At 45.5% G+C, this 12897-nt stretch overlaps 4 protein-coding genes across 4 annotated transcripts; 1 reads left to right on the top strand and 3 right to left on the bottom strand.

Annotated features, from left to right (window-relative positions):
* Positions 1 to 682: 682 nt before the first annotated feature.
* On the bottom strand, positions 683 to 1791 carry LOC114847751 (trace amine-associated receptor 13c-like). Its single transcript, XM_029137783.1, has 2 exons — positions 1619 to 1791; positions 683 to 1499 (listed from the first exon to the last, which is right to left on the bottom strand). Exons 1-2 carry the CDS (start codon positions 1789 to 1791, stop codon positions 683 to 685), a joined length of 990 nt encoding a protein of 329 aa, XP_028993616.1.
* Positions 1792 to 2893: 1102 nt separating this feature from the next.
* LOC121201904 (trace amine-associated receptor 13c-like) lies at positions 2894 to 3971 on the bottom strand. The gene is made up of 2 exons (XM_041068836.1): positions 3796 to 3971; positions 2894 to 3698 (listed from the first exon to the last, which is right to left on the bottom strand). The coding sequence occupies exons 1-2, from the start codon at positions 3969 to 3971 to the stop codon at positions 2894 to 2896; spliced, it is 981 nt and encodes a 326-aa protein (XP_040924770.1).
* Positions 3972 to 4641: 670 nt separating this feature from the next.
* Positions 4642 to 5711, bottom strand: LOC121201903 (trace amine-associated receptor 13c-like). The gene is made up of 2 exons (XM_041068835.1): positions 5536 to 5711; positions 4642 to 5446 (listed from the first exon to the last, which is right to left on the bottom strand). The coding sequence occupies exons 1-2, from the start codon at positions 5709 to 5711 to the stop codon at positions 4642 to 4644; spliced, it is 981 nt and encodes a 326-aa protein (XP_040924769.1).
* LOC114847730 (trace amine-associated receptor 13c-like) lies at positions 5443 to 8639 on the top strand. The gene is made up of 2 exons (XM_041068855.2): positions 5443 to 6598; positions 6712 to 8639. Exons 1-2 carry the CDS (start codon positions 6426 to 6428, stop codon positions 7526 to 7528), a joined length of 990 nt encoding a protein of 329 aa, XP_040924789.1. The 5' UTR covers positions 5443 to 6425; the 3' UTR covers positions 7529 to 8639.
* Positions 8640 to 12897: the final 4258 nt, after the last annotated feature.

Genomic DNA, 12897 nt, shown 5'->3' with positions numbered 1-12897 from the left:
GATAAACCAACTAAAATGTATTCATTCACTTTTTTTAAGTGCCTCTATTACAATTTAGTTCTGTGTTGTATGAAAGAACGATTTAAATAAATGTAGCACTATTTGTACAGGCATTGGTCCTAAACTGGATCTCACTTTACAGACGTGCTGCATGTGCACAAAGTCTTCAGCAGTGCAATTCAATGAAAGTATTATACAAATCAATTTGTTTCCAACCAATTTGAAATTCTGGTTGTACACAGCTGAGCACAGCTGGGCACTCAAATTCTAAATATGTCATAATTATTATTATTCATAAGTATTTGAATTAGACACTTTCTATCTTCAACTTCAACTCAACTTTAGCTAAGATCACAAGATACAAATACATATAGTACATATGTATTTATATGTATATGTGTATATATATATATATATTTGTATACAAATATATTTGTATACAAATAGTCTTCCCATATACTATGTATGAATGCAAATTTCCTCCCCTTCCTCCCGTTCATACAGTATAAAAAGCAAAACACTTTTTGCAGGCAATACTTTACAGTATATCATTATACATAAAGTTATACTGTATGTGACTCTGCAGAAAAAATATCACTGTGTCTACAATTTTTTGATTTGTGTAAAGATTCCCGCATTTCCCTAAATGAATGAAATGTCTCCTCAGATGTTATGCGACTCTTTATATTATGTTGGCCTCACAGGAGCCTGTCTGCAATATCTCAAGTGTGACAATTGTTTTGATGGATTTTCTGAACCAGGGGTAAAATAATGAATAGATTATAGGGTTTACACAAGAGTTAAAATACAACAAACAAATTGCAAAAGCTGACAATGAAGTGTTGAATAGTGTGTCCTGGCCTGAAAGTGTGGCACTAAAGTAAGGGCACAGGCAAATTAGAAACCCGAGTATTACAACACCCAGAGTCCTGGCTGCTTTGATTTCAGACTTCTTTGCCATTACAGTCTCTGAGCCCTGAGGACACACAGTCTTAGTGTGAGATCGCATGGCACGAGCCTGAGAGACAGCCTCTATGAACACTCTCATATACAAAACTACGATCACAGTGATGGGGCCGATTAAGGACAAAAACAGATCAACACGCCCAGAAATGTAATCCACAACAAACACACACTCTCCATAGCAGGACTTGTACATGCCTGGGTGTTCCAGGCTGTCCTTCTGCAGAAGACTGTTACTCAGAGCTGAACACGTCCAACAAAGACAAATGCAAACTTGAGCTTTTTTTTGATTGACTTTGGAGGGATAATGCAGAGGGTAGCATATAGCCACATAGCGGTCCATAGATATGAGAACCATGTTTCCTATGGAGGCAGAGGTTGTAATACAGGCCAGAACATAATACAGAGAACACATCAGGTCACCCAGGAGCCAGCAGCCACTTATTGTCATCATTTGAAACAGCATGAGAAATCCAATGATGAAATCTGAGACAGCCAGAGAGAGGAGGAGGAGGTTGGTGGGAGTGCGGAGCTGCCTGGAGAATACAACACATACGGTGTCATAAATTGTATAATGAATCAAAATACCAGTAGGTAAAGAGAATGCCTGGAGTCAAAACACACTTATACAATGATATAAAATATATATCACTACTTGAAGTGTGAGATGGAGATGATGACCAGGAGGTTGAGAGTCATAGTAAGCACAGAGATAAACGACAGCAGAGTGTAAGTGAGCAGGGTTGCAGACTGAGAGCTCTTAGCGATCCTGCACGAGGTATTGGGGAAATGCGGAAAACAGAGCTCAGTTTCCTCGAGGAGCTCCATCCCCAGAAAAAACGACGAAGCTGCTGAGCTCTGTCAGCCTTCTGATAGAAACTGTGTTGTGTGGCTCCTTTATCTATTTTCTCCCTCCTCCCTCTTGTTCGGAAGTGTTTCTCAGTGACAGGGACAGAATCTACTTGTCTAACAGTAGGTGTCCCATTTTACAAACCATAATGAAATCCACACAGTTTGTGTAGCTACAGTATATACTATAGCTTATGCTGTGACCAATTTAACCTAAAAAAAAATATCAATTTGCGATTTCAACTAACTTCTACTTTCTTAGATGTAGATTCATTTGTGAACTTCAGTAAATCATGCCCTTCCATGGCTTGAAAGACTGTAGTAATCTGTTATATTGTGCATGCTTTGATGGTCTAAAGGGACAATAACCCAAAAATAGCATTTTTATTAAAATGAAAAGAAAACGTTATGTTTACAATTCAAGTATTTTGTATTAAGTAGTGTATCAAAGATGTTGATAATCATATACTGTACATACATGTTTCACAATTTATTTTATTGTCCCTGTATTTGATGTTGGCATCAAGAAGTTTTTATTTCTGAAATATATTTAAAAAATTAAAATGTATAAAAGCATATTTATTATGTTATATCAGCCTCACAGTACTCAAGATGTGGTATGATTTAAGCAGTAGCCTGTCTTCAGTGTTGGGTTGGGTTAAGTTGTTTGCTGTTGTAAACAAAGATCACAGGACCTAAACCAGACTTAAAAGAGAATAAACACACTGTAAAAGCACAGGAGGAAGCATTTAATGTGACAGATAAAGTGCAAATACTGATCAAGACATCCAGCATTGTAATGAGTTTAACACAGAGCAGTAGTTATGCCTGCCTGGTGCTACAAAAGTGTAAACCCCCCAATGAATATAGTCCATTTTCATCATTCCATCAATGACAGCACTGTGATATTATACACATGCACTTACAGTCTATGCATATGTTATTTATTTAAACTATGTGTGTTTAGAGGGCACATTCTCCCAGTCTACAGTAACATTTCGTGTAGAGAACCGTCCATACTTTATGTTAACATTTATCTTTATCAGGATACCCATGTTATCTAACTGCATGGATTCCAGGGCTAAGTTATGTTGGTCTCACAGGAGTCAGGCTGCAGTATCCTGAGTGTAACAATTAGTTTAACAGATTTTCTGAACCAGGGGTAAAAAAAAGCATAAATCACAGGGTTTAGACAGGAGTTAAAAGAGAACAACCAAATTACAAAGGCCGAAGAGGAAGAATTCAGCAAAGTGTCCTGGCCTGTAAGAGTAACACTAAAGTATGGACAGAGACATATTAGAAATGTGACCACAACTACACCCAGTGTTCTGGCTGCTTTAATTTCTGATTTCTTAGCAGTTACACTCACTGAATGTGTGACTGTAACTACGTGCGAGCGCATGGCCCGGGCCTGAGACACAGCTATTATAAATACTCTCATATACAAAATTATTATGACAGTGACTGGACCGATGAAGGACAAAAACAGATCAATGCGTCCATTAATGTAATCGATAACAAACACACATTCTCCAAAGCAGATGCTGTACCTGCTTGGATGCTTCAGGTCAAGACCCAAAACTCCAACTACAGCAGAACACATCCACAACACCCACACACAGACCTGAACTCGTGTTTGTGTGATTTTAGTGGAATATTGCAGAGGGTCACAAATAGCCACATAGCGGTCCATGGATATGAGAACCATGTTTCCTATGGAGGTGGAGGTAACAATGCAGGCCATAAGATAATACAAAGCACACATGAGGTTACCCAGGAGCCAGCAGCCATTTATGAGCATAATCTGAAAAAGCATGACGAAGCCAATGAAGAGATCGGAGACAGCCAGAGAGAGGAGGAGGAGGCTGGTGGGTGTGTGGAGCTGCCTGAAGAGGAAGAACAGCAACGTTGACCATTATCTATTAAACGTCATCACTGAAAAACATGAAACAGGACTGATTAGGTAATAAACAGTTTCTCTACTTAAAGTGAGATATGGAGATGATGACTAGCAGGTTCAGGGTCACAGTGAGCAAAGAGATGGATGACAGCAGAGTGTAAATGAGCAGGGACAGAGAGGAAGAACGCTTGGCAATCCTGCAGGAAGAGTTGGGGAGCTGTGGAAAGCAGAGCTCAGTTTCCTCACTCGGATTCATCATCACAACCGTGCGGGCCTCTGCTACAAGCTGTATGTCACTGGTTAATATGTATTACCCTACCTTCTTCCTCCACCTGTCCCTGTGGCGTCAGGTTTGCTGTTTCATACTGTACTTGGTCACCCATCATCATCATCGTCATCATCATGAAATGAACCAATGAGGCTAAACAGATCCTTAAGTAAGTGGAGCTGCTGTATTTGCAGTCACTAACGTTGATTAACTCCCTGATCCTTATGCATATTTGAACACATTTTTCACACACCATCATTTTTAGCCAAAATTCTTAATCAGCTGTAATTTCTGTAATATGTTTTTGGCTAGCAGTAAGCTTTCAAAGGAACTTGGTTTATATCCTTTTGTACAGAATCGTCAATGATTATCTGCAGTGGTCTTATTCTCACTCATTTAATCCTCTCACTGTCTGAAAGTGGGAAATCTCATTGAAATTTGTGTTGATTATACATGTAGTCAGCGCAGTGAACGTCACTGGCAGAAGTAACAGGGGCAGCAAGTGTTTAACTGTTGTTACACTTGGCTTCAGGTGACAGAATATCTGTATCTTGCTGTGTGTTGTCAGGTCCTATAGCGACTTAAAAGACCATTATGAACTATAAATAGAACTTTCTACAAAAATAGTGGTTGGGCAAGTAAGGACAGATTTACACGCTCTCTATGTCACCTTGGCCTCACATGAGTCAGGTTGCAGTATTTTAAGTGTAAATATACATTTTACAGATTTTCTAAACCAGGGGTAACAAAAGGCATAAATGACAGGATTCAGGCAGGAGTTAAAGTAAAACAAACATATTACAAAAGCAGAAGATGAAGTGTTCTGGCCTGTGACTGAAAAACAGAAGAAAGGGCAAAGACATATAAGAAACACAAGGATAACAACACCCAGAGTCCTGGCTGCTTTTAGCTCAAAACTCTTTGCTGTTACACTGATGGAACCCTGAGGCGACACTGCTACAACGTGGGAACGAACGGCACGAGCCTGAGACAGAGCTTCCATAAACACTCTAAGATACAAACCCATGATTAGGGTGATGGGTCCAATGAAGGACAAGAACAGATCGAAAACTCCAGCTACGTAATCAATAACAACCACACACTCACCATAGCAGGAGTTATACTTGCCTGGATGCTCCAGGTTATCTCTCAGCAGAAAACTGTTACTCAGAGCTGAACACGTCCAACAAGCACAAATACACACTTGGACTCGCTTCTCAGTGACTTTGTTAGAATAATGCAAAGGGTAGCATATAGCCACATAGCGGTCTATGGATATGAGAACCATGTTTCCTATAGAGGTGGAGGTAATAATCCAGTCCACAACATAATACAGTGAACACATGAGGTCACCCAGGAGCCAGCAGCCGTTTATGAGCATAATTTGGATGAGCATGAGGAAGCCAATGAAGAAATCAGAGACAGCCAGAGAGAGGAGGAGGAGGTTGGTGGGAGTGTGGAGCTGCCTGGGGAGGAAGAAAAGTATTCCTAATTTATTTTAACCCCTATTATTTAACACTTTTTCTTTTTTACAATTAATCAAAAATTTGACTACCTGAAGTGGGAAATGGAGATTATAACCAGTAGGTTAAGAGTCACCGTAAGCAGAGAAATGCAGGACAGCCCAATGTAAGCAAGCAGAGATACAAAGTAGGAATGTGTGGCTGTCCTGCAGGAGGTGTTGAGGAGGTGTGGGAAGCACAGAGCTGTTTCTTCAAGGGAATCCATCATGTGAGAGAGCAGAGATGAGAAGCTGCTGAGCCCTGCCACTTGCCTGCCAGACACTTTATCATATTGCTGCTTTACTGTATGTCTCCTGGTCTTTCTAATCCCTCCTATTTTTTCCCTCTGGTGACACCAGATCCAACATCCATTTAGCCATAGGAACTCATTTTATTTCATTCATCAACTTGTCTATGTACATATCATTAATTTGTTAATGTCCACATTATTTTAACTTTACATTGTTACATTTTAACTTTATAAAATGAACATAAGCTAATGGTCAAAATAACAAACTGTGTATTCTATGGATAGAAGTTGTTTGCCAAGGCAGCCTCGTCTAAAAGTCACTACTAATAGCTTTTGATCGGTTTCATTGTGTATGATGGAGAAGTGGTTTCATTTCGTCTTTTAGTGATTCCTTTACACATTTCTGATGATGGAGGAAGTGACTTCCTGTAACTCTGCATTAGTGAAATGCTTTGTTTTATGTTTGTTTTCTATTCTCTATTTGATTGACTTTGTTATCTACAGTTCTGTTATCTCAGTTCTCTGTGAGGGAGGGACCTAGAAAATGTAAATGACTCAGTAGGAGGGATTTTGGTTGGGTTGGCTGAAGTAGGCTAAGGAAAGGCGAGTGAGGGAAGAGAAACAGGATAAATGACCAGACCATATGACAGATTTGCCAGGGCTCAGTAGCGTCTCTTAACATTCTGTCTGGTAATGGAGACTCCAAAAGAAACCGAGCTTTGCTTTCCACTTTTCCTGAACTCCTCCTGCAGCAAGCTGAAACGCCCACATGCTGAGGTTGTGTTTATTTACATTGTGTTGTCGTCCATTTCTCTGCTCACTGCGACTCTCAACTTGCTGGTCATTATCTCCATCTCTCACTTCAAGTAGGAAGAAATATTTGATGCTGCTCAGAATTGTAAACACTGCTTTTAGGCTTATATCTGTCTAGTACTACAGTGATTGCAGGATAATCCACATTACTCCTGTTTTTCTCCAGGCAGCTCCACACCCCCACCAACCTCCTTCTCCTCTCTCTGGCTGTATCCGATTTTTCTGTGGGCATCATTATGTGTTTTCAGATTATCCTCACGAATGACTGCTGGTTCCTGGGGGACCTCATTTGCACTCTGTATTGTACTTTAGAGTTTGTTATAACCTCTTCCTCCGTGGGTAACATGGTTCTCATATCAGTCGACCGTTATGTAGCCATTTGTGACCCTCTGCATTACCACACTAAAGTCACTATACGTGGAGTGACCAATTGCACCTGCCTCTGTTGGCTCTGCTCTGTCCTGTACAACAGTTTCATCATGAGGGACAACCTGAAGCAGCCTGGCAAGTACAATTCCTGCTCTGGAGAATGTGTGACTGTCATTGACTATATTGCGGGGGTTTTTGACCTGTTTCTTACGTTCATTGGTCCGGTCACTGTCATCATAGTTCTGTATTTGAGAGTGTTTGTGGTGGCTGTGTCTCATGCTCGAGCTATGAATCCTCATGTTAAAACTCTCATGTTTCAACAGTCAGTAGCTGTGCATATTAAGAAATCGGAGATAAAAGCAGCCAGAACTCTGGGTGTTGTCATTGTTGTGTTTCTGACCTGTCTTTCTCCGTATTACTGCTCCTCTCTTGTCGGCAGGAACACTTTGTTTGGCATCACATCTGTTCCCTTGGAGACCTGGCTATTCTATTTCAACTCTTGCCTGAACCCAGTGATTTATGCATTTTGTTATCCGTGGTTTCTAAAGTCTGTTAAACTCATTGCTACTTTTGAGATCCTTCAACCTGACTCCTGTAATGCCAACATACTGTAGACTGACACTGTGTAGTTCATGATTGTTGTATATTCTGTTGAACAGCATGAGAGCTCAAATCCATTCTAATAGAATGTTGAAAAATGCACCAGCAACGTTGTTTCTGTATGATACAATCCAAACTTTGATAATATTAACTGCTTTTTAGTTTTCAGTTTTTGGCACTCATTTAGAAATACAAACTTTACAATTAAAATATTAACCCTTTGTCACGATTCATGTCAGTTCCTGCTTTATTCTGAAAGGACTTCCTGTTCACATCTCACCTCAGCTGTTTCTGTCATCACCGGTTCCCATTACCCACACCTGTCCGTAATTAGTAAATCAACACCAGTATTTAGTCTCCACCTCTAACACACTCTAGCTGCCAGATTGTTGAATCATAGCACCACTATCCAGCGTTCTAGTCTTGTAGTTTCATGTTGCTGGTCTTGCCTGCTTTTGACCGCTTTGCTGTTTGCTCGCCTCCGGGTATAACCACGCACCGGAGCGATGGAGTTTTTTTTCCCCGAGCTTACCGGAGGAAATCCGCGGCGATTTCCAGAGACTGGCTAAGAAATATGCGGAAGCGGGCAGTCCCAAGGCGTTGTAAACGTGGCCATTGAAATTCTGGAGGACGAGTTTTGGTGGCGTGAGTACCCCGGAGTGCAGGCACTCTTTGACAGGCTCCAGCTGATGCGGAGGGATTTGGCACTCGCGCTGCGCGCTCCGGCGGCCCACGTCTCCGTTCCTGCCGCCAAACCAGCGGATCATGTTCACGTTCCTGTCGCCGCTCCGGCGGTTCACGTCTCCGTTCCTGCCGCCAATCCAGCGGATCATGTTCCCGTTCCTGTCGCCGCTCTGGCGGTTCACGTTCCTGTCACCGCTCCGGCGCCTCCAACCCAAGCTTTAAACGCCGCCGCCTCTGTTCGCCACTCGGACCCAGCTACAGAGACCCAGCCCCCGCCGCTCTTAGCGCCTCAGACGACGGTCAGCCGCAGGCGCTCCAGACGGTGTCTGCGAGGGCACGGTTCCGGGGTCCAGGGTCCAGAGACCTCGGTCGCGGTGGCCGAGCAGCTCTCCTCCCCGGCAAAGGATTCCCTCGGTTTCCCTACTGACTGTGTCATGTCGATTGCAGGCATCCCAGATAGCGTCGCACAGCGGATCCACCTCCACTGTTCTCCCCCGGTTGCGTTCCTTTTTGCCCACCTGATGGGCACTGCTGATTCGACAGCAGACCAGGGCACGAAGAAACAACTGTTCGAGGAGGCAGCTGCCCTCATCCTGAGGGAACCTGCCCTGCGTGAGGCCCTGCAACTCCCAGGCCTGCAGCCAGCAGCCACGCCTGCTCCTGAGCCAGGTCAGTCTTGTCACGCTCAGGTTCCAGTGCAGCGCTGTCACGCTCAGGTTCCAGTGCAGCCCTGTCACGCTCAGGTTCCAGTGCAGCCCTGTCATGCGTTTAGGTTCCAGTGCAGCCCTGTCATGCGTTTAGGCTCCAGTGCAGCCCTGTCACGCTCGGGCCCCAGCCCCAGTTCAGTCGTGCTCTGCTCAGCCTCCAGCCCCAGTTCAGTCGTGCTCTGCTCGGGCCCCAGCCCCAGTTCAGTCGTGCTCTGCTCAGCCTCCAGCCCCAGTTCAGTCGTGCTCTGCTCGGGCTCCAGCCCCAGTTCAGTCGTGCTCTGCTCAGGCTCCAGCCCCAGTTCAGTCGTGCTCTGCTCAGCCTCCAGCCCCAGTTCAGTCGTGCTCTGCTCAGCCTCCAGCCCCAGTTCAGTCGTGCTCTGCTCAGGCTCCAGCTCCAGTTCAGTCGTGCTCTGCTCAGGCTCCAGCTCCAGTTCAGTCGTGCTCTGCTCAGGCTCCAGCCCCAGTTCAGTCGTGCTCTGCTCATGGTCCAGCCCCAGTTCAGTCGTGCTCTGCTCATGGTCCAGCCCCAGTTCAGTCGTGCTCTGCTCAGGCTCCAGCCCCAGTTCAGTCGTGCTCTGCTCAGGCTCCAGCCCCAGTTCAGTCGTGCTCTGCTCAGGCTCCAGCCCCAGTTCAGTCGTTCTCTGCTCAGGCTCCAGCCCCAGCTCAGTCGTGCTCCGCTCAGGCTCCAGCCCCAGCTCAGTCGTGCTCCGCTCAGGGTCCCGCTCAGCCTTGTCGTGTCCAGGTCCCAGCCCAGTCCACTCACGCCCAGGTTCCAGTCCAGTCCAGTCACGCCCAGGTTCCAGTCCAGTCCAATCATGCCCAGGTTCCAGTCCAGTCCAGTCACGCCCATGTTCCAGTCCAGTCCAGTCACGCCCAGGTCCCAGTCCAGTCCAGTCACGTCCAGGTCCCAGTCCAGTCGAGTCACGTCCAGGTCCCAGTCCAGTCGAGTCACGTCCAGGCTCCAGTCCAGTCGAGTCACATTCAGGTTCCAGTCCAGTCAAGTCACGCTCAGGCCTTGTCCCAGCCAGAGGGCACCACCCGACAAACAAGTGCTATTTACACCCAATCAGGCTCGACGTCTACTCAGTCGAGCTCGGCAGCTGCAAGCAGCCATGCCGGCTCCAGGGAGGACGTCGTCTCAGTCGCTGCCGACTCCAGTGAGGAGTCCGAGAGCAGCGCTGCCGGCTCCAGTGAGGAGTCCGAGAGCAGCGCTGCCGGCTCCAATGAGGAGTCTGAGAGCAGCACTGCCGACTCCAGTGAGGACGCCGCTCCAATTCCCGTCAATCCTGTAGAGGTCGTTCCTGTTCCTGTCGGCTCCGGTAAGGACGCCGTTCCTGTTCCTGTCGGCCCTGTAGAGGCCGTTCCTGTTCCTGTCGGCTCCAGTAAGGACGCCGTTCTAGTTCCTGTCGGCCCTGTAGAGGTCGTTCCAGTTCCTGTCGCCCTGTAGAGGTCGTTCCAGTCACTGTTCCTGTCGGCTCCCGCGAGGACGCCGTTCTAGTTCCTGTTCCTGTCGGCTCCCGCGAGGACGCCGTTCTAGTTCCTGTCAGCCTCGGAGCTTCTGCCGCAGTCCCCGCCGACCTCCAGGAGGAGGTCGCGCCAGCTGGAGTTCCTGTCGCAGTCCCCGCCGACCTCCAGGAGGAGGTTGCGCCACCTGGAGTTCCTGTCGCAGTCCCCGCCGACCTCCAGGAGGAGCTTGCGCCAGCCGGAGTTCCTGTCGCAGTCCCCGCCGACCTCCAGGAGGAGGTCGCGCCAGCTGCAGTTCCTGTCGCAGTTCCGGCTGCAGTCCCCCACGACCTCCAGGAGGAGGTTGCGCCTGCCGCAGTTCCTGTCGCAGTTCCGGCTGCAGTCCCCCACAACCGCCAGGAGGAGGTCGCGCCTGTCTTGTAGCTCTGTCTTGTAGCTCTGTCACTTGTTCTTATTTAAAAGTCGTGTAATATTGTTTACACTGCTTTAAGTTAAAACGTAATGTTGATTCCTTCATGTCCGCTTTGTTGCTTTTGTCAAGATGTGGTACTTTTGTAAGTTCATATCACATCAGGACCAACACACTATAAGAAATGCAGTTCTCATGACTGTGAAAAGTGACCTACCAGCTCACCCAAGACAGGGTAATGTCAGAAAACGATGGAATAAAAACAGGGTGGCTCAATTGCTGTTAGGTGTCATTTTAATTAAAGCACCAATACTGTAAACCCACAGTGCATTTTTTTAAAGGTGACAAAAACCCCTACCTCTGCCTAACAGTAATAATAAGAAACTAAAAACAAGGGAGGAACAAAACCAAGCTATATAAACTGGCATCCTAACTCACCTACAATATCGGCATGCTTCTTGCATGCCTTGAGTCAGAAAAAAGCGGCCAAACTGTGAGCCTGGCCTCCTTGATGTGCACTTAGCCATATGTGTGTTGTTTATGTTAAACTCACAGTTCTGTAGTGAGAGGAAACAGTGTCCTGTGGAATAGACAAGAATTCCCTGTATTCTTATCTTCTGGTGAATTGCAGCTTTGTCTCTGTGGAAGCTTACACGTGGATTGCTACATATATGTCTATTGCATCTTAACTAAGAAATTATCCATATGACCTGAACCATCTCCAACTATAAGCTTTATCAAAAAGGAAGGTTTTATTCTTGCTCCTAAAGGTGGAGAGAGTGTCAGCTTCTCGGACCTAAAGAGGGCGCTGGTTCCACAGGAGAGGAGCTTGGTAGCTAAAAGCTCTGCCTCCCATTCTACATTTAAAGACTCTAGGAATCACAAGTAGCCCAGCGCTCTATTGTCATGATGACAATAAGTAAGACACAATAAATCAGTCAGCCTTATTGGTGACATAATATCATGATTTAACCAGTAAATCAAATTTAACAACTCACACCCTAGAAGGTAATAATAATAATAATACAATCTCCAAGGCCCACACTCTTTCTTCATTGCAGAGTAGCAAGCCTCCCTTGGCAACAACGAGTGGCTACATGGTACATGATTGGCTTCTCACCCTTATTCAGCACAATAGTCAAAAGAGTTTCCATTGACGCAAAGTTTGTGACTGTACAAGCCCACCAGGTCTAGGAACGACCTCACATCCTTTTTCATCTTTGGATTTGGACTTTGGCAGATGGCTTCAACCTTGCTGACTTGGAGACGTAGCTGTCCATTACCCAGGTACTGTACCTCTTGTTTGGCCCACTCACATTTCCCCACTTTCAATGTCAACTTCGATTTCATGAATGACATAGAGTAACCAGTGTCCAACAATGCCTAAAAGTTATATATTACATGTGGATGGGTTTCCTGTCACACAGCCCTGTTCCACGTTCCCCTCTCTTGGGACATGATCCATGATCTGACTGTCCAGGATGACCCCTCTCTGCCCCAAAGTGACTGTTGTATAGTGTCACGCAGCCCCCAGATCTCCTGGAGATCTCTCTCCTCCTTCTGCTAACGTCCATGCAGGAACTTTGTCATCTTCCCCAGCTGTGCCCCCTGGAGTAGTCGAGTTAACTTTTCCTCCATTACCCTCTCTGCGTCATCGTCACTGCCTTTACTGTACCTGTAAACTCAAACCCAGACTGGGTTTTCTGCAGTTTGGTGCCATTCGACAAGTAGCCATTCCACTTCCGACATCCATTCTGAAAAGTGAGCCCTACCAGCTCACCCGAAGATGGGGTAATGTCCGAAGACAACATTACCCATCTTTTTTACATCGTTTCCAGTCATTACCCCGTCTCAGGTGAGCTGGTAGGTCTCACTTCTCACATAGCAGAATGAAAGATGAGTAAGACTTTATTTAACTGAACATTTTCTTCTCTTATTAAAACTTTATTTCGAATCCTTTGAAAATGTTATTTCAATAAATTCAACAAATTTTAATGTGTGGATGATGAAGCAGTAATGATGCATGAGTAATGGAGGATGGACTTTCTTAGCATGGGAGGAAAATTACAAAACTCTAAAGGTCAGAGCTTCCAGCTTCTCTCTGATGATGATGATGGAG

Source organism: Betta splendens, chromosome 21, assembly GCF_900634795.4.
Source record: "Betta splendens chromosome 21, fBetSpl5.4, whole genome shotgun sequence".
Classification (NCBI taxonomy): Eukaryota; Metazoa; Chordata; class Actinopteri; order Anabantiformes; family Osphronemidae; genus Betta; species Betta splendens.
The sequence above is the reverse complement of the archived record's forward strand: the minus strand, read 5'-3'. Positions and strand labels throughout refer to the sequence as shown.